This window comes from Salmo salar, chromosome 19 (assembly GCF_965601325.2).
Source record: "Salmo salar chromosome 19, fSalSal1, whole genome shotgun sequence".
Taxonomy (NCBI): domain Eukaryota; kingdom Metazoa; phylum Chordata; class Actinopteri; order Salmoniformes; family Salmonidae; genus Salmo; species Salmo salar.
Window position 1 is genome coordinate 79,954,756 of NC_138309.1, and position 20,811 is coordinate 79,975,566.

At 44.4% G+C, this 20,811-nt stretch overlaps 1 protein-coding gene across 4 annotated transcripts; it reads left to right on the forward strand.

The window, feature by feature from the left end:
- Positions 1-565: 565 nt before the first annotated feature.
- LOC106579644 (serine/threonine-protein phosphatase 4 regulatory subunit 1) lies at positions 566-18,551 on the forward strand. Of its 4 annotated transcripts, XM_014159753.3 has the most exons (20): positions 622-691; positions 831-875; positions 1,908-1,979; positions 2,083-2,167; positions 2,263-2,369; positions 3,846-3,988; positions 4,204-4,350; positions 4,807-4,914; positions 5,203-5,268; positions 5,625-5,783; positions 6,316-6,440; positions 6,567-7,348; positions 9,563-9,723; positions 9,814-10,095; positions 10,945-11,106; positions 11,362-11,462; positions 11,656-11,776; positions 13,937-14,065; positions 15,581-15,722; positions 17,462-18,551. In XM_014159753.3, exons 4-20 carry the CDS (start codon positions 2,109-2,111, stop codon positions 17,623-17,625), a joined length of 2,958 nt encoding a protein of 985 aa, XP_014015228.2. In that variant the 5' UTR covers positions 622-691; positions 831-875; positions 1,908-1,979; positions 2,083-2,108; the 3' UTR covers positions 17,626-18,551. The 4 variants fall into 4 exon arrangements, with proteins under 4 accessions (XP_014015226.2, XP_014015227.2, XP_014015228.2 ...); XM_014159751.3 differs by lacking the exon at positions 1,908-1,979 and having other exon boundaries at positions 566-691; positions 2,032-2,167; XM_014159752.3 differs by lacking the exon at positions 1,908-1,979 and having other exon boundaries at positions 571-691.
- The last annotated feature ends 2,260 nt before the right edge of the window (positions 18,552-20,811 follow it).

Here is a 20,811-nt window from a genome sequence, read left to right on the forward strand (position 1 = left end):
TCATCAGCTGTCAGGGTGGCTGGTCTCAGATGATCCCTCAGGTCAAGAAGCCTGATGTGGAGGTCCTGGGCTGGCGTGGTTACACGTGGTCTGCGGTTGTGAGGCCAGTTGGAAGTACTGCCAAATTCTCTAAAACAACGTAATCAAATGTAATGCAGTGAATCGAATCGCTGGTTACTCTGTAGAGAAATTGACATTATATTATTTGGAAACAACTCTGGTAGACATTCCTGCAGTCAGCATGCCAATTGGGTGCTCCAGCAAAACTTTAGGCATCCGTGGCAATGTGTTGTGTGACAAAACTGCACATTTTAGAGTGGCCTTTAACTGTCCCCAGCACAAGGTGCACCTGTGTAAATATTATACTGTTTAATCAGCTTCTTGATATGCCACACCAGTCAGGTGGATGGATTATCTTGGCAAAGGAGAAATTCTCACAGAGATGTAAACGAATTTGTGCACATAATTTGAGAGAAATACGCTTTTTGTGCTTATGGAAAATGGAAAATCTTTGGGCGTTGTACTTTACTTTCAACCGTAACGCCTCTAGGTGGGGTGGTGATTTCTTCACCGATTTGATACTATCCGGACCGCTCGATCAGTTCTAACGGCAGTTCCTGTATTCTCCCTCTCCAGTTGTTACCGCATCTGCACAGACCACTTTAAATGTAGGACCAGGACAAGATGGCGGGTACGTAGTCTATTTACACTAGCTTCGGGAAAATACACAATTCCGTCCCAAATTTTAACAGTTTCGAGTGAAAGTCGATACAGCAGAACAATTTAGTTATCGATTATCTTTTGATTCCGTTTTTGGTTGTTTTTAACAGATATATCTTTACTCCAAGAGGATTCCCAGGAGGAGTTGGACGGATGTAAGTTTGTCCCTGTGTTTTCAGTGTTGGAAATTGCTAGCTAGCGGTGCAATGCATGCGATAATTGCCTTGTCGGCTGTCTGGAGTTCACGGGTCTGTGTGGGCCTTGGGTAGACGAGTTGGACTGTCCCCTTTCTTTGCAACTTACTTAACTTCTTCGATGTGTAGTGAGTTATATTCACATCCTACATTTTAAATGCTCTCAAAAATAGTTTCGTAAAAGCTAACACTCACGCGCTTGCTGAAATTTGGCGATAAACTAGCCAGCTAGCTAGCAAGCGAATTGGCGAGCTAGCCTGTCAGATAGCCAAGCAGCTAGCTAGCTAAGCAGAGTAACCAGCGATTCGATTCACTGCATTACATTTGATTATGATCGTCTCGCTTCCTTCGCTAGCTAGATTCTCAACCTAATACATCAAGCTTGCATGCAGGATTGTTAACCTAGCTAGGTCAGCTAGTTAGCTACCACCCATAGTGGAGGGAGGTTACTGGTTTCTGTTACATCAGATATGGAACCCAGTCAGGGCCCTACGACTATAGCCTCAAACTTCCTGAAGTGGACTATTTGGCTTGCTAGTCTTTGCAGCCAAACTAAATTAGTATGATATAACAACCTGCCAGCTATCTATTTTCTATTACTATCCAGTATGCATATTAGACAATTTGGTGACTGATAAATTGTAGCAAAAGTGGGAAGTTAATGCACCTAGTCTGGCTATTGTGCAATAACTGGGATGTGCAGTTACCATACACTGTACAAGCTAGGTATTTATGTTGCAATATGATAGATTGCTTTGTTTCAGTCGTGCATTTCGCAACATACCCATACCATTGCGAGAACAGTCATGCAACAAGTTCACCTACAGATCACTACCATCATCCTATAGATCCCCACCTGCTTGTATGCTCTGTGTATTCACTGTATTTCAAGGACTTCTTGATATGTTTCTTTCACCAAATCTGTCATTTTCACTTTTGCACTTTTCCCCCCCTTGGACTGCATTCTCCTAACCACTGTTGATATGCTAATAGATTTAGCATTGGTGCCAAGCTTCTGCCACTACTGCATGTCACCTCATCACTGTCCCTCACCGGCCTGACTGGGTACGTGGTGGTGGGTGCCTCTCATGCACAATATTCCCAATGTCTCTAATAGTTGGTGTGGATGACTACAGCTCAGAGTCTGACGTCATTATTATACCTTCAGCCTTGGATTTTGTATCGCAAGATGAGATGCTGACTCCTCTTGGAAGATTGGATAAATACGTCGCTAGTGAAAATATTTTTAACAGGTAAATGTCCAATGGAATGTTATTAAAACTCACACTCAGACCTTTTTTTTATTATGGAGAATATTTAAAATATCAAATTTTGTTATGACTTCCAGACAAATGGTGGCACGAAGTTTGTTGGACACACTAAAAGCAGTGAGTGAGGATGAGAGGGACTGTATCGGCGTCTTGGAGAGAGTGGGTCGACTTGCTGATGACTCGGGTAAGACCCCATCGGTGAATAAGAGACGTTTGTATTATATTTAACGACTGACCGTAGTGAACTGTCTGTCGTGTGTATGAACTGGCTGTGTGTCTGCATGCTCTGGACATGCCCTTATTTCTGTGTCATGAAGTAGTCGGTCTGTTCTCTTGGCTGGCCACTAGTGCAGAGGAGAGAGACCCATGAGTGTTTGATGGAGCGGTGTAGTTATCTGCACCTAGATGCCATTTCACACAGGTGAAATGCTGTCTGAGTATTACAGCTGGTCCCAGTCTGCTCCCTTGGCTCTGTAAGGTGTAGGTAGGCTAAAGGTGTCAGCAGGCTTCAGTTCAGCTGGCACCGAACAAGTGTGCTCGCATACGCCCATAAAATACCTTCACTTGAAAAACGAGAAAATCGGCAATAGTGATATTTGTCCATTTTGAGACGCCGTAGCCCGTATACACTTCCTCAAAATAGTCTGAATTAATCTAAGACGACTCAAGAAATCTGTAATTCATTTAGAAGTTCTTGCTGAAGAGCTCTTAGTCACACAATTTTACATCTAAGATGTTTGGTGCATATTTTTCAATTAAAAAAATGGCATAAAAGTGTCCCCCTCGTTGAATGACAGCCTTTATTGAATAATCTCTACTTTTGACCATTCACCTACGAAGGGGTGTGGACTTCGGCTCTGAACTTTTACTTGAATTGATGTCCAAAACGAACAAAAACTTCACAAAATCTCATAATATACACAAACTCTACTGAACTGTTTCGGCCGGGAAGCGTGCGGATGCCTTAAGCAATATGGAGGAAGGTGCACCACTGCTTATACATATCCAGTAGGGATTAGAAAATAGATTGGGATTTGGGCATTTATTAGTTGGGATAACTAATAATGAGTTATCCCAACTACATTTTTTTTTTTGTGCAATGGTCAGGTCTCTGAATGTAGTGGCCTAGCAGTGTCCTTGTAAGTGCAGGGCATGTCTTTCAGCGTAATGCAGTAGCCCTGCATAATGGTCCAGGCATACATTAGAGCAGAAACCACTTCCCTTAACCCTGGAGTGAACTGACCAGAGAGGATCTTAGTCAGTCAGTGGGCATGTATTTTTAAACAACTACATCAAAATAAAAAAAAGTGTTTTCCCTTAGCATTACATAGGCTGGGTGTGCTTCAGGGACATTCTGGCCCCGCCTGGTAAAATGGAGAGTCCATCAGCATCCTTCTCACAGCTATTTATTAGTGCGTCTTTAAAATATAGGCTTAACTAAATTCACACCTGAAGTTAAGACAATCTAACTGTGTTTCTGCAGACAATATCTCTGGACAAATGATATCCTTCTCTGGTCCCAGGGCTGCTGTCGATGATGTAACCAGACCCCTTTTGTCATTGAAGACATTTGATCTTCAGGCTTTATTGATCCCCCTTTTCTACTGTCCTTAAAATACCTCTTAAGTGTTTTTAAAATGTCTGACCTTTCTCTTTTCAGAGCCCTCTGTAAGAGCAGAATTAATGGAGCAAGTTCCTCACATTGCCATTTTCTGTCAGGAGAACAGACCTTCCATTCCATTTGCCTTCTCTAAGTACTTGCTACCAATCGTGGTGAGATACCTGGCTGACCAGAACAACCAGGTAAGGGAGGCGTGTGATAAGAATACATTACATTCTCCTGTTTTTGTATTGTTCAACATACTTTGTTCTGTTTTTTGAATTGCCTCTCACTCGCTCTCTCTAGCCATTAGCACATGTTAAAAAAAACATCTATTCAGCGACAATGAATTAAGCTCATAGATGTTATTCTAACTGTTATTAATAGCTTCTGTATAATGATTGTGATATCTCGCCAGGTCAGAAAGACCAGCCAGGCGGCCCTACTGGTGCTGCTGGAGCAGGAGCTGGTTGAGAGGGGGGACATTGAGACCCTGGTGTGCCCCGTTTTGGTGGACCTGACTGCCCCCGACAGCAACGACGACGTCAAGACGGAAGCCATGGCCGTGAGTCACGTGACCAAGGAGATGCCTATAATGGCACCCTATTCCCTATATAGTGCACTACTAAAGTAGCTTTGCTGGTCAAAAGTGGTGTAATACATATGGGAATAGAAGGTGCAGTAGTGTGGAGACGGTGGTCGGGGAACATGACCCACACAACATTATGACATTACCAGGCAGTTACTGGGCCACGTTTTAGATATGATCATATCAAATGCAAAAAGTAGAATGAGGTTGACCCTTTGTTTTATTTACCATAGCTGTGATTTCCAGAAGCAGGCTGCAGCCAGCATTCAAATGAATGTTTGCACTTCTGCGGATAGTGCAAGCCAAGGGTATTTCAAAGTTGTCTGTAGAACGCAGGTAGTGTTGTTGTGACATTTTAGTTCAAACCACCATACTGTGTGAGAAGGATCCTGACGGACGGTGTATTTTGACGCTATGTTTTTGTGGCTGTAGATCATCTGTAAGATGGCCCCCATGGTGGGCAAGGACATCACCGAGCGCCTCTTCCTGCCCCGCTTCTGTGAGATGTGCTGCGACTGCAGGATGTTCCACGTGCGCAAGGTCAGTAGGGACTAAACTAGGGTTGTGTTCATAAGGCACCAAACAAACAGACTGAAATAGGAGAGACTAGCTGGACTTGGCACATATGTTTTGTTTTTGTTAACGTCTTCTGTTGTGCCTTAATGAACACGACCCTGGATTAGATCACCCACAGGCAGTGGCTATACACTCAAGCAGACTTTCTCACATGTATTGGCCTTTTCAGCTTTTTTGTTTAACATATTGTTAAATATGCTTGGGGTTGGAGTCATTGTTTTAGATGAGGTCATTTTTGTGTGTTTGTGGCAGGTTTGCGCCGCAAACTTTGGCGACATTTGCAGTGTTGTTGGAGGAGAGGCAACAGAGGAACTCCTGGTACGTGTTGACTTATTTTGGTTTCATTCTTTCTCAGCCAACTGACTTGGTAACTTTGTTTGCTTCCAGCGACACACCAGGGTTTACTTAAATGAGTCATCTTAAAGCCAGAAGTTTCTGTTGCACATGCTGTTCCCAACTGCCACTTTTCCACCTCTTTCTCTGAATTCTCAGTATATTGTTCTCTGTGTTGTGACATTGAGATTGTAACGGGTGAAACATTGATTTTCTTTCTTTCTTCCCCCCCCACTCAGTAGCTCGGCCTTGTGTGGCGATGAAAGGGCATTTTCTAAGCTCTGACTAACTGAAACACTGTTTTACTTTTCATCTCGCGCTCTCTCTCCTTTCCTGCCCAGCTGCCCCGCTTTTTCCAGCTCTGCTCGGACAACGTGTGGGGGGTGAGGAAGGCCTGCGCTGAGTGCTTCATGACCGTTTCCTCGTCCACCTCGCAGGAAGTGCGCAGGACCAAGCTATCGTCGCTCTTCATCAACCTCATCAGCGACCCCTCCCGATGGGTGAGCACCAAGCAGAAATTTTGGTCAACCCACATCCTAAATGGAAACTAAATACTTTAGCATAGGCATTAAACATTGACCTGCTCGGGCCAGAGTTCTACTCTTAATCGTCTAGGTATTTTTCTGTTTAGGGAACTAACTTGTCCACTGTATCTCAGTTGGTAGAGTATGGCACTTGCAATGCCAGGGTTGTGGGTTCGATTCCCATGGGGGACCAGTAAGAACAAATATGAAATGACAATGTATGCACTCCAGTAAGTCGCTCTGGATAAGAGTGTCTGTAAAATGAAACTAACTTTTTGGAGTGTATACATATTTTATTTTTACTGCAGGGCCTGTGGGTAGTCGTTAGCCCACTTCGGGGAACATTTACATGACATATTTTACAAGGATGTCTGATAGGCCAACTTCCTTATTTGAATGCACAACTTGGCTACTTCTCTTTACAAGAGTGTCTGCTAAATGACTGTAGAGTAATTGACACGTCATACTTGTTTGTTCCTTGACCTCTGTCTCTTACTGCGTGTGTCAGGTGCGTCAGGCTGCCTTCCAGTCGCTGGGCCAGTTCATCTCCACGTTCGCCAGCCCCAACAGTGTGGGCCAGTACTTCAGAGAGGGGGAGGAGGGCGAGTGCAACTGTGTCCACTCACAGAACAGGTGCAGCCATTTTGGGCATCTAAAAGGGAATTTAGATTTGAATGGTTTTCTCTCAGTGAAGGAAATCCACCAAGCTTGTATTGTACTGCTTGTTTGTAACACGCTTCCTCTCTCTCTCTCCCCCAGTATTGAAGAGAAACCACTGAACCTGGACACTACAGACCCTTCCGTCAGCGCTAACACAGATGACTCTCAGAGGCGGGGGGATGACTCTCCTGTATGCACAAATGGCAACAACGTAGAGGGTTGTCTACAACAGGACTGCATTTCCAACAATGCCCAGGGGGACCACAGCGAGGGGGAGGATGGGGGGTTTTGCCGGACAGAGGAGGAGATAGGCGGAATGGACGTGGCAGAGCAGGGGGGTGGGGAGAAGGCGGCGGAGGCTTTGGCGGATGCTCTGGACGGTCCCGAGTGCCTCTGTAGGAAGGCGGCTTCCTCGCTCGCCTCCAACCCGGACCCCTCGGAGGAGGGAGACTCTTCCAGCACAGCAGGGGCTCAGGAAGAGGAGGAAGCCCCTTCAGTGGCTACTGAGAGCACTAAGAACGAGCCACAGCCACATGAGAAATGCACATCCTCCAACGAGAAGGACGACTCACCAGCAGACATATTGGCGCCCTCGTCCTTCTCCCTCCCTGAGCCAGCAGAGGAGGAGTCCCCCTTTGTCAGTCCACTGGACAATATCCCAGAGCAGGAGCTCTACAACTCCTTCCACTTCTGGAGGTTGCCCATCGCTGAGATGGACCTGGAGCTGCTCCAGCAGGGGGAGAGTGTCCAGGAGGAGCCCCCCAGCTGCGTCTCCTCCAGTCAGGGCAAGACTAAAGCCTCGGCCCCAGTCCTGGATAGGAAACAGCTGGAAGAGCTGATCGAAAACCTGGAGCCTCATATTGATGACCCCGACGTGAAAGGTGAGCTGTGCTCTGTGTGTAAAGCTGTAGCTTGACCTCACCGTGAGGTCTACACTCTACTGCTGAGATCACGAGAAGCTGCTTACTTCAATACCATACGTAGAAATGTTACTCCATAAGAGGTGGTTATTTTGGTAACTGTTGCAATTCATGGTTGTGCATCCATTCATATAGGGACAATATCTCAGTGTGTAGGCAATTATATTGTAAGAAGTTGTCATGGAGGGTGAATTCCCTTGGGTTATAAATAGACTAATCCTTAACCAGAGCAAGCAGTGAAATTCAATACATTGTTGACAATGAACATTCCTCTGCTGTGATTGGACAGAAGAAGCTCTTTCTCAGGTAGTGTAGGATAGAGCTCAGAGGCTAACCCTATAGGCCAATGGTGTGAGAGGCTAGCCGTTGAGCCCAGTCCACTGTGTTTTTGGTGGAATGAAACCCTTAATGTTGTGTGTGAGGCTAGCAGCCTGCTGGCACCTGGCCATTTCACACAATAGAAACCAAGTCATTTTTGGGTCGGCTTGAAAGGGAGGGAGAAAATAGAAAACCGGGAGAGGTATGTGTGGCCTATAATGTTACAAATCGCACAACGAAGAGGCGTTGTCAGAGGATACCAGAAAGCAACTTCAAACTAAAGCAGTTTTTGTCACTTAACAGTTTTTCCTTCGTTTTATGTGCGAGCCTCCTCGTCGGCCTATAGATGCAATCCCATCATGCTGAATGTAATAAACTCAGGTAGTCTAGGCCAGTCCTCAGGGGCCAGAGTGCTGTAACACTGCCCTGCCATCCCTAGCAAACACAGCTGATTTAAACTAATTGCATTCCAAATTGAGTAGTTGATTATTGGAGTCAGGTGTGTTGGCTGGGGTAAAAGTGTGACACTAATCAGACCCCTGAGGACTGGCGTTACCCTGGGTTAGACCTATACTACAGAACACTGCTGTGTTCCAGTACTGTTTGTTTCTAAGATGGGTCACATGAATCTAATGATCTGTCACTGAGTACGGTTACATGCACATAATAATGCGATTTATTGTAGGTAGTCAGATTAATATAATAATTAGATTTAAAATGTTTACAGGCTTTGCAAGAACAATCTGAAATCAGGCTACCTGATGTCACTCTGATAAATGCAGAAAATCACCACTCTAAATAAACGTTCCACCACAGCGACCATGTTATTTTTGGGTTGGGACATATAAAGATTGAATGTGAACTACTTCTATGACGTGTACGTTCCGTAGTTCTGAACTCACTTCACTGGCGTCGAAGAGGAAGGCTCTTGGCTGGCGTCGAAGAGGAAGGCTCTTGGCTGGCGTCGGCACAGCTAAAATGCACAGCTGGAACGGCAATTCTATTTAGTTTGATATTTTTTGTATTTGTTTTTATAAAAAAATATATATATATATATATATATGAATAATTAAGGTCCTAATAATTAGACCTTACGCTGATTTTTAAAATGAGCAGAGTAAGGTGTTTACATGACTACTGCCATAGTCAGTTTAGTATGGAATTATTACTGTGCACGTAAACGTTATCACCGGTGTCGTCATGCCAGACGTGCGTTGGTTTGACGAACCGCTCATTGTTGCAGATGGAAATGGAATCCATAGAGCTGACGGACAATCATCAGTTCTACATGATGGACCATGATTTCTGTCAGAATGTTCCGTAACGCTAGGCTGCATCCTCCTGAACAGGCCCCAGCTGCACTGAAGCACAATGACTCACTCTGCTTAGCCTTGACAGATTTCCAATCTGCTCTTCCTCGTCTGTTAAGATGAGCCCCGTGTCGGTGCTTCGGGCCAGTGCAGTGGCTCCTCCATGGTTTTGAGTGTGATCTGTTCTTGTGAAGACGGGCCGGCTGTAAGCCCAGACAAGGGCTCCCTGTTGGGTATATGGCACGAAGAACGCTTGTTTGACAATGACGCGCGTACACACAGGCCTCGATGGGCTGTTTTATACACTCAAGGTAATGCTGTCACAACAAGGAGGAAATAGGTCTCCTAGACACTTCATGTATATGATAGAATGAGCACAGGCTAGGTATTAGCAATATGGTAGTTGCTCAAGTTGTATTGTTTGGCAATAATACAGCTTACCCCTTGGGCATTGTTTCTGAACAAGTGAACATGGTGATGGAGCAATGTGGAACTCGCCTGCTCAACCATGTCGTCACCCCCCCCCCCCCCCCCCCCCTTCCTGCAGCACAAGTGGATGTCCTGACAGCTGCTCTGAGAGCCACAACCATGGACTCTCACCTAGAGGATGCCTTCCTGGAGCCCCGGGACAGCCAGGGGGGTCACCACTACGACAACCCCTTTGGAGTGCACCAGATGCCCCTTATAGGGCACCATTCAGACATGGAGGTGAGGGGGTGGAATGGCGTCACGCCTATAGAGAAATTATCTGTAGGGTTGTCATGTTTGATTTGTGATTTAATCCTGGTGTCTGTGTAGAGGCGAAACTCCACCCTGCAGATGAACCATGGCGACGACTCTGAGCTGAGCGATAGCAGCTTCAGTCCAGAGGACGAGAAGAAATCCAAGCTTCAGGACGTGATCCCTCAGGCCCTGCTGGACCAGTACCTGTCCATGACGGACCCGTCCAGAGCCCAGACGGTGGACATGGAGATCGCCAAGCACTGTGCCTACAGCCTCCCTGGTGTGGCCATGACCCTGGGCAGACAGAACTGGCACTGCCTCCGGGACACCTATGAGACCCTGGCCTCGGACATGCAGGTGTGTCTATGCTCCAGTTCTGTCTAGGCTACATCTGACTTACACCTTCTGTCAATTTTACTGTAAATGTTTTTGAGGAAAAATACGGGTTTTCTCTTCAGAAGTTGTTTTTGACCCCCCCCTCCCCTCCCCCCATTCCATTTCAACCTCTAAACACTCCCCACCATGGAACACATTCACTAGAACACAACTTTGTGGAACGTTTAGGTAGATCTAGATTGTGTATAACTGGCATGCTTCGCTCACTTGTAGCGTAAGCTCTAATCGTTCCACAACGTCGCGACCTCCTGAATGTGCCCCCATGGTTAGTATGTAGCCTAGCAGTGTGGCTCTCTCACTGTGGTCTATTTCCTCCTCCCCTGCCAGCTGGTTGTTGTCAGGGAGGGTGCTTTGACAGACTGGACCTAGACTGGAGCATGGAGCAGGTTTGCTTTTCTTTCTGGTCCTCCTCAAGCACCTTTTTTATTAATTTTGTGATTCTCCAAAGCCCAATGTGTGGTTCCTTGGCTTTCCAAATGCAGTCCTCCAAAAAAACAAACTTGTGTCCTCTCACCATTCAGTTGTCTACCCCAAAGTTTGCCTGCCTGCCTGCAAGGAATGACATTTTGCCCCAGGCACGACAGCTGAAGGGCTTGACACTATTGGCTCTGGTCACTCTCAACCCCCCCCAAAAAAAAAATCAGTGAGCTGGAAGCCTGAGGACTGGATTTTGGGCCCCCCCCCCCATGTGATTCCTTTATGTCTCCGGTGCTGTCTCCCCCTGGCAGCTCCCTTTGTCCCACTTTTATACACGCCCTCTAACGTCACTGGGTCTCCCTGGGCTCTAATGTCTCTCTCTCCCTTCTCCAGTGGAAGGTGCGTCGGACGTTGGCCTTCTCCATCCACGAGCTGGCCCTGATCCTGGGGGACCAGCTGACGGCAGCGGACCTGGTGCCCATCTTCAACGGCTTCCTCAAGGACCTGGATGAGGTACGGGTAGGGGTCCTCAAACACCTCTACCACTTCCTTAAGGTCAGTCGGCACCTCTTTCTTTACCACTCACATCAATATAAGAAAAGACTTTATCAATATTAAAGAAAATACTAATAGAACCGATCATTAGAATGTCACAATGAGTTGACTGCAGCTCATAATGATTCATATTTCCCATAGTGATGATAGGATCCAGGCACCCTGCTGTTTCTCTGTGCCGCGGTGGAGTTTCTCTGTGCCCGCAGGGGATCAACCTCTTTCTTTCTTTCTGTTCCATGCTCACCCTCCCTCTAGCTGCTGCACCAGGACACCCGGCGTAAATACCTGTACCAGCTCCAGGAGTTCCTGGTCACAGACAACAGCCGCAACTGGCGCTTCCGATCAGAGCTGGCTGAGTAGGTTCTACACTGTTACCACACTTCATGTAATCCATTTATTTCCCCTGTGACCTTAGTTGTCCCAAACACCATTAGTAGCTAGACAAGTAGCCAGACGTTGTGACATTCCTGTACTGTGTGTGGGTGATGGCTGTTTTGGTGACATTAGGTTCTATGGGTCAGGGTAATCTGTATCCCTCTGTGTTCTCAGACAGCTGGTGTTGTTACTGGAGCTGTACAGTGGTCAGGATGTTTATGACTACCTTCGACCCCTGGCCTTCAGCCTGTGTCTGGACAGAGTGTCGTCTGTACGCTGGACCTCCTACAAACTGGTACGACACACCCCCGACACGGTCACAGCCAGCGACACGGTCACTTGTTTCTTATACTAGTAGAACTGTGTAGATACAGTACCAGTCACACCACCTATGCATTCGAGGGTTGTTTTTTTATTTTGACTATTTTCTACATTGTAGAATAATAGTGAAGACAAACTAACCAAGAAAGTGTTAATCAAAATATATTTGAGATTCTTCAAAGTAGCCACCCTTTGCTTTGATGACAGCTTTCTCTCAACCAGCTTCACCTGGAATGCTTTTCCAACAGTCCTGAAGGAGTTCCCACATATGCTGAGCACTTGTTGGCTGCTTTTCCTTGTTGGCTGCTTTTCCTTCACTCTGCGGTCAAACTCATCCCAAACCATCTCAATTGGGATGAGGTCAGGTGATTGTGGAGGTCAGGTCATCTGACGCAGCACTCAATCACTCTCCTTCTTGGTCAAATAGCCCTTACACAGTCTGGAGGTGTGTTGGGTCATTTGTCTTGTTGAAAAACAAATGATAGACCCACTAAGCGCAAACCAGATGGGATGGCGTATCGCTGCAGAATGCTGCGGTTTCCTTGAATTCTAATTAAATCACTGACAGAATCACCAGCAAGCACCATCACACCTCCATGCTTCATGGTGGGAACCACACATGCGGAGATCATCTGTTCATTTACTCTGCGTCTCACAAAGACATGGCGGTTGGAACCAAAAATCTGAAATTTGTACTCATCAGACCAAAAGACAGATCTCTACCACTGTAATATGCATTGCTCATGTTTTTTGGCCCAGCAAGTCTCTTCTTATTATTGGTGTCCTTTAGTAGTGGTTTTTTTGCAGCAATTCTACCATGAAGGCCTGACTCACAGTCTCCTGAGCAGTTGATGTTGAGATGTCTGTTACTTGAACTCTGAAGCATTTATTTGGGCTTCAATTGCTGAGGCTGGTAACTCTAATGAACTTATCCTCTGCAGCAGAGGTAACTCTGGGTCTTCCATTCCTGTGGCGGTCCTCATGAGAACCAGTTTCATCATAGCGCTTAATGGTTTTTGCGACTGCACTTGAAGAAACGTTCAAAGTTCTTGAAATTTTCCAGATTGACTGACCGTCATGTCTTCAAGTAATGGACTGTTGTTTCTCTTTGCTTATTTGAGATGTTCTTGCCATAATATGGACTTGGTCTTTTATCAAATAGGGCTGTCTTCTGTATACCACCCCTATCTTGTCACAACACAGCTGATTGGCTCAAATAAAGAAAAAGCCTTCAATCAGTAGGTGTGTCCAAACTTTTGACTGGTACTGTGTATGTGTACGTACACTACCGTTCAAAGGTTTGGGTTCACTTAGATATGTCCTTGTTTTTGAAAGAAAAGCAACCAAAAAATTGTCCATTAAAATAACATCAAATTGATCAGAAATACAGTGTAGACATTGTTAATGTTGTAAATGATTATCGTAGCTGGAAACGGCAGATTTTTAATGGAATATCTACATAGGCGTACAGAGGCCCATTATCAGCAACCATCACTCCTGTGTTCCAATGGCATGTTGTGTTAGCTAATCCAAGTTTATCATTTAAAAAAAAGGCTAATTGAGCATTAGAAAACCCTTTTGCAATTATGTTAGCACAGCTGAAAACTGTTGTCCTGATTTAAAGAAGCAATAAAACTGGCCTTCTTTAGAATAGTTGAGTATCTGGAGCATCAGCATTTGTGGGTTCATTTAGGCTCAAAATGGCCAGAAACAAAGCACTTTCTTCTGAAACTGTAATGTTACACCACCATATCCTTGGTAAATATTTCTCCCTCCCTACCATTTCCACATATCTCAAACATTTCTCATGTTTTGCTCAACGTACACAGCAGGGCGACGTCCTGCTTACAGACATCAGCAACAACACCGTTCAAGTCTGCTAAAGATGGCCGTTATTGTCTCTTCCCAATAATAGCCTTTCACTGAGGCATGCCCTGATTGGGAAGAGATCGTAGTAGTTTAGCGATCACTCAGCAATTTCTTTTAATAAAACTACTAATCCGTTCAAGACGTCACCCCTCTGTATGATGTCATATTACTGAGCCCGTCTTTTAAGTTCTCTGGGCTTCATTTACTCAGAATTTGAGAATTTTGATACAATAAATATTGTATTCCTTTTTGTGTATATTGTTAGGTGAGTGAGATCATCAGGAAGGTGGCGTCGTGCCAGGCGCTGCTGGCAGACTTCCTGAGTGAGCTGGTAGAGAAGTTCTGCCACTCCCCCAAGTGGTCGGGACGACAGGCATTCACTTTCATCTGTCAGGTGAGGACATCTTTGTCATGTTCATCGTTAGGCTTTGGCAGTATACTGTATATACCGGGGTGTTTAGAACTAGCCACACACACCCCCATAGCCAATACTTCAACCATTTATTTTTAAGTTATTTGTAGCTACTTTTAAGTAAATACCTGCAGTCAACTTGTGCAATACGTTAGGAAATAAAGCACATCGCGCTGTTCATTTCACCCGTCACATTATTTTTCATTATGAAGCTTACCAGTCACATGGTGTTAGTTTACAAGCACACAAGGATGAGTCTGCCAGCAGAGCATGAGTCACTCACTGTTCTGCAGCATGCACCTGGTGATCTAGTTACAGTATGGAATTCATAACTAAATGTTTGCCAGCTAGATATCTTACAACTATTCAGTGAACTGTCTAAAATGTGCTAAATGCTCTGCCGTTGTGAAATCAAGCTTCTCTTGGTAACAGCAGAGTCCACTCCTGGATCAATAGCCTTGCGGTCTAATATTTGTTTTGTTTTTGCAGCAATGTGTGAGTAGCATTTTTGTGTTACTTGTATAACTTTGCACTGGGATGTCTGTCCTGCAAATAGTTTGTCAGACTTTATAAAATGTTCCCAATTTGCTCGTTAGCATTTGCTATGGGATTTGACATGTATTCTTTATTTAACCAGGGTAAAAGCCATGAGACTATTTATTTTTCTCTTTTTACTTGTTAGCATTACTATTACTAACATTTGGATTAAAGGGGTTTGACAATAGTGCCCCTTGTGTTCAGTGCCAGTATTACCAAATATCCCGGAATGGCACAAGGTCGGTATGACAACCGCCCAAGCCTATTCATTATTATTCTTCTCGTCATCTCCTGGCCTGTCAAACACACAAATAATCATCCAAATAAACAAGGTAAATACTGTCATACATAAAACCTGATGGAAACTATTTTTTGGGGGGGAGGGGTAAAGAGGTAAGACTACCAAGCGGCATAGTCTCTGATCTAGTTAAGTTAATCTTGTAGCCTGAGAATACACTGAATAATTGAAGAATATTAACAAGAGGTGTAATTTGAAGTCTCGGGGCTAAAGATGAATATCAAAACATTGTCAGCGCCAAGGATGTTTAATTACGTTTTTGAATTGAAGTGTTTTTATTTGAGCCGTTAGTTTCCCCACCCTGATATTACACAGTAGAGTAAGTGGCTATGGTAGCTATGAGGACACTGCTTTCAACGGGCCACTTGACATTGTCCCCACCATTTTATTTGATAACATAAGTGGCACCGTTCTCTGTCCCACAATGTCTATTGTGTTGGAGGACAATGAGATCATGATGACTGAGTGGTCAAGTGTGTTAACGCACAAACACAACAAAGTGCAAGTGTGTGTGTCTTGTGCATGCACACACAGAATCACACACTCCCCCAATCCATCTCTGACACACACACACACACACACACCCTCTGACCATCCTCCCTCTTTCTGTCAGCATCTCTGAAACACACACCCTCTGACCATCCGCTCTCTCTTTCTGTCAGCTGGCGATTGAGGATGACTGTGTGTCGTTGGAGCAGTTCTCGGAGCACCTGCTGGCCCCTCTGTTACAGCTGGCCTCCGACCCCGTGGCCAACGTCAGGGTGCTGCTGGCCAAGACCATCCGTCAGAGCCTGCTGGAGAGAGGTACACACACACCTCCATGCTCCTCTGACCAATTCCATAGAGTTAGGCCTAGGAAACAAGCAATTATGGCTTAATTTATTTTATTATAAAAACAAATCGTATTTATAAATTAACTTAACCTCTATGGGCTAGGTGGGACGCTAGCGTGCCACCCGTGGTGCACTCCATCAACAGCAGGTGCATTTCAAGAGCGGCAAATTTGAATCCAAATAAATGTCAAAATTCAAATTTTTCAAACATACAACTATTTTACACCCTTTGAAAGATAAACATCTCCTTAATCTAACCACGTTTTACGATTTCAAAAAGGTTTTACGGCGAAAGCATAAATTTAGAGTATGTTAGGACAGTACATTTACAAGAGTTGTGTGTAATGTTTTGTCAATTCAAAGACAGGGTCACCAAAACCATAAAACCAGCTAAAATGATGCACTAACCTTTTACAATCTCCATCAGATGACACTCCTAGGACATTATGTTAGACAATGCATGCATTTTTAGTTCTATCAAGTTCATATTTATATCCAAAAACAGCGTTTTACTATGGCATTGATGTTGAGGAAATCGTTTCCCTCCAATAACCGGCAGTCAAGTCAGCGTCACAAATTAAATAATTACAATTAGAAAACATTGGTAAAATATTATATTGTCATTTAAAGAATTATAGATTTACATCTCTTGAACGCAATCAACTTGCCAGATTTAAAAATAACCTTACTGGGAAATCACACTTTGCAATAATCTGAGCACTGCGCCCAGAAAAATACGCGTTGCGATACAGACTAGACGTCATGTTGGGGAGATCTAAAATCGAAAATACTATGTAAATAATCCATTACCTTTGATTCTCTTCATCAGATGTCACTTCCAGGTATCACAGGTCCATAACGAATGTAGTTTTGTTCAAAAAAGCTAATCATTTATGTCCAAAAATCTCCGTCTTGTTAGCACATGATCTAAGCCAGCCGGACTTCTCGTCATGAACGAGGGGAAAAAATATATTTACGTTCGTTCAAACATGTCAAACGTTGTATAGCATAAATCATTAGGGCCTTTTTTAACCAGAACATGAATAATATTCAAGGTGGACGAATGCATACTCTTTTATAACGTATTGGAACGAGGGTACCCAACATGAACTCGCGCGCCAGGTGTCTAATGGGCCATCATCGTTCCATGGCTCTTGTTCGGTCAGATCTCCCTCCAGAAGACTCAAAACACTTTGTAAAGGCTGGTGACATCTAGTGGAAGCAATAGGAAGTGCCAAAATATTCCTCAGCCCCTGTGTTTTTCAATGGGATAGGTTTAAAGGTAATACAACACATCAGGTATCCACTTCCTGTCAGAAAATGTCTCAGGGTTTTGCCTGCCAAATGAGTTCTGTTATACTCAGACACCATTCAAACAGTTTTAGAAAATTTAGGGTGTTTTCTATCCATATGTAATAAGTATATGCATATTCTAGTTACTGGGTAGGAGTGGTAACCAGATTAAATCGGGTATGTTTTTTTATCCAGCCGTGTCAATACTGCCCCCTAGCCCTAACAGGTTAACTGCACTCACAAAATGCATAGTATTATGCATTGTGAAATAGTCTGGATTGTGTGTGTATAGCTATGTCATTACTAATCCCCAATAAGGAAACATGACAAAGTATGACTGTTCTCCATATATCGTCAGCTTAACTGCAGTTGAACACTCGTCACATCTGTCCTCTATTCTTCCTGTCGTCCCTGCAGAGTACTTCCTGCATTCTGCCAACTCCCACCAGGAGGCGCTAGAGCAGACACTGGTGGCCCTGCAGATGGACCTGGACAAGGACGTCAAATACTTTGCCAGCGTGCATCCTGGGAGCACTCGCCTCAGCGAGGATGCCATGAGCACCACCTCCTCCACCTACTGAGCCCAGAGCACCCCTCGCCCCTTTAAACACACACAGGTTAGGGTGCAGAGGGCTTGAGGTAGCTTCTTTTACTGGCACTTCTACTTCTAAACAGCCACAAGGGGAGGACCCATGAATCAATACAACTCCAATCAACACAACAGATTAATTTAGTGCTTTGATTTGTTAATATTTTTTTGCCACAGAAGCCTTAAGTGTCTTCCTTAAACTGGAAAATACTTGAATGTCCAGAGTGGATTCAGTGACTAACAAAACAAATGGGGGGGGGGGGGACGCATGGGGTACGGTGCTAATAGGGACCATTTTCCCACATCAGTTCCTCCCCTTCCTGCTCTCTTTCTATCGCTCTCATCTTCCCGAGACTTAGCGGAAAAGCCAGTATCTCACAAGCTTTATCGACCCACATGGCAGGACGACTGTCTCTAACTCAAAACGTTTAAATGTTTTTTTCTTATTGAAACTGTATAAATGACTCCTATGCTGCATATATTAAAAAAATGAAGAAAAAAAAGTACAACGTCTGTGGACGGTGGACGTAGCACGTCTCCTACTGGGCTCCTGCCTCCGTTGTTTTAACTCTCTAGTGCAGCACATTGTTGTACCCATAGACAGAGGGCCTCCCCCTGGCAGGCAGGGGTTCTGTTGTCAATGAGAAATAAATTTATTTTTATTAATATTATGGCTGTCCGTTTGCGGTGTTTTTTAAGTAAGCGGAGAGCTATCCGGTTGTAAAAGGTCAGCACACTTGAAACGTGGTATTTAACCTGAGAATAAAATACTGGGCCGCACCCCTGCCCTTATACCCTATCTGTACATATCTCTAGCAACTTTTCCATTTTGATCAACGATCATGTATAGTATTGTGATACCATTTTTTTCCCCCTTTGTTTTACCTGTCGCAGCATTAAATAAAAAGCAGGCACAAATTTGTAGGTGTATTTTGTTTGTGTAGGAGGGATGGAGGCTCTGGAACATGTTTCTCAGGATATTCTTAACACCAAAGAGGAGTTTTATATACAACTGGTGCCATGCCCTGGCTGGGATTGAATCGGATTGCGGATTACAGGCATTGTGGCTTTTAAAGGCAATTTACAGTAAATGTTGCATATGTTGGCTCAATCGGAAATTGCCTTAAACGCCTATAACCCACGGTCAGAATGTATCCTGGCCCTTGTCAGACTGTTTTAACAGAAGTCCATTTTTTATTTTTTTAAGCATCAAAATCATTGAGCCACTTACATAAAGACTTTCCTTTACCTTGCTGATTGGATTTACACTGAGGGCATAAACTGTAATGACACCGGGATTCAAACCTTGTTACGCTCTCCACCATGTTCCTTCTATTTGTGCTCACTGGTTGCGCTTTGCTCTCATTGGTCACTCTAAACTCCGCCCACTGGTCCTTGAGCTGGAAAATGATTAGAAGACATTGTGTTGAATCAAACCAGGGACCTGTTGCAGCACAACCCGCGTTCTTTACCCCTCCACAACCATCCAACCTCAATCTCTACATGACTGGAAAACCCCAGTCGCTAAAGTCCACCCATTGATCATTCTTCAAATAAATCAATCATTTATTCTGAAGCTGAGGTTTACTACAAAGCAGGATCAATTAGTTAGCCGGCTAACTTCAAATATTGTATTTGCAGCTGTTTTTGAAGCTAGTTTACAAACCAAATTGTGAAAGATGCAAAGACTAAATGAAAGCATAGAAATAGTGCATATAGAACAGTTCTACCGTATCTTATACTTGCTTTCAATGAGTGACAGCTCTATAACGCAAATGTGAATTTGGTTAGGTGGCCCAAAAAGTTACATATTGAAGCTATAAGTTTAATTTTTGTTTTTGGTTGGCTTATCTATAAAAAAAAAAAAAAAAATTATATAGACAATTTTAATGATTTGGCAAGTTAGCTGGGTAACTTATTAATCCTGCTTTGTAGTATACCCCTCAGCCCCCAGGACCAGATCACGCAAGTTTGCATGTACAGTGAAACACAACTAACCCACTCATTTTCATTAACCAATTGAGCTCGCCCGCTTTTAGTCCAAAAAAACAGAAATTAGTTGCCTTTGGTTCAATCAGTCATTCCAATGGGGGAAACAATAGGGTTTTGGGAAAAAATGCTGAAACTAACACAGGCTTAGATCTTATACCTTTGTTCATGTAGTGTATGTGGACATCTGCTCGTCGAACATCTCATTCCAAAATCATAGGCATTTAATATTGAGTCGCCTCACCCCCCTTTGCTGCTGTAACAGCATCCACTCTTCTGGGAAGGCTTTCCGCTAGATGTTGGAACATGCTACAAGAGCGTTAGTGAGGTTGGGCACTGATGTAGGGAGATTAGGGCTGGCTCACAGTCGGTGTTCCAATTCATCCCAAAGGTGTTTGATGCGGTTGAGGTCAGGGCTCTGTGCAGGCCAGTCAAGTTCTTCCACACTGATCTCAATAAACCATTTCTTTATGGACCTCTCTCTGCACGGGGGCATTGTCATGCTGAAACAGGAAAGGGCCTTCCCCAGACTGTTGCCACAAAGTTGGAAGCACAGAATCGTCTAGGATGTCATTGTATGCTGTAGCGTTATGATTTCTCTTCACTGGAACCAAGGGGCATAGCCTGAACCATGAAAAACAGCCCCAGACAATTATTCCACCTCCACAGTTTGCATTGGGGCAGGTAGAGTTCTCCTGGCATCTGCCAACCCCAGATTAGTCTGTCAGACTGCCAGATGGTGAAGCATGATTCATCACTCCAGAGTCCAATGGCTGCAAGCTTTATACCACTCCAGCTGATGCTTAGGCTTGTGCGCACGGCTGCCATGGAAACCCATTTCATGAAGCTCCAGACGAACAGTTCTTGTGCTGACGTTGCTTCCAGAGGCAGTTTGGAACTCGGTATTGAGTGTTGCAACCGAGGACGGACTATTTTTACGTGCTAAGCGCTTCAGCATTTGGCGGTCCCTTTCTGTGAGCTTGTGTGGCCTACCACTTCGCGGTTGAGCCACTGTTGCTTCTAGACTTTTCCACTTCACAATAACGGCACTTACAGTTGACCTGGGCAGCTCTAGCAGGGCAGGAACTTGACGACGAACTGATTTGTTGGAAAGGTGGCATCCTCTGACTGTGCTACGTTGAAAGGCCATTCTACTGCCAGTGTTTGTCTATGGAGATTGCTCGGCTGT

Coding starts and splice junctions, on each gene's coding strand:
- LOC106579644 (XM_014159751.3), top strand. Junction 5,269..5,624: donor AGGCAACAGAGGAACTCCTG/GTACGTGTTGAC, acceptor TTTCCTGCCCAG/CTGCCCCGCTTTTTCCAGCT. Junction 15,723..17,461: donor TCAGAGCCTGCTGGAGAGAG/GTACACACACAC, acceptor TCGTCCCTGCAG/AGTACTTCCTGCATTCTGCC.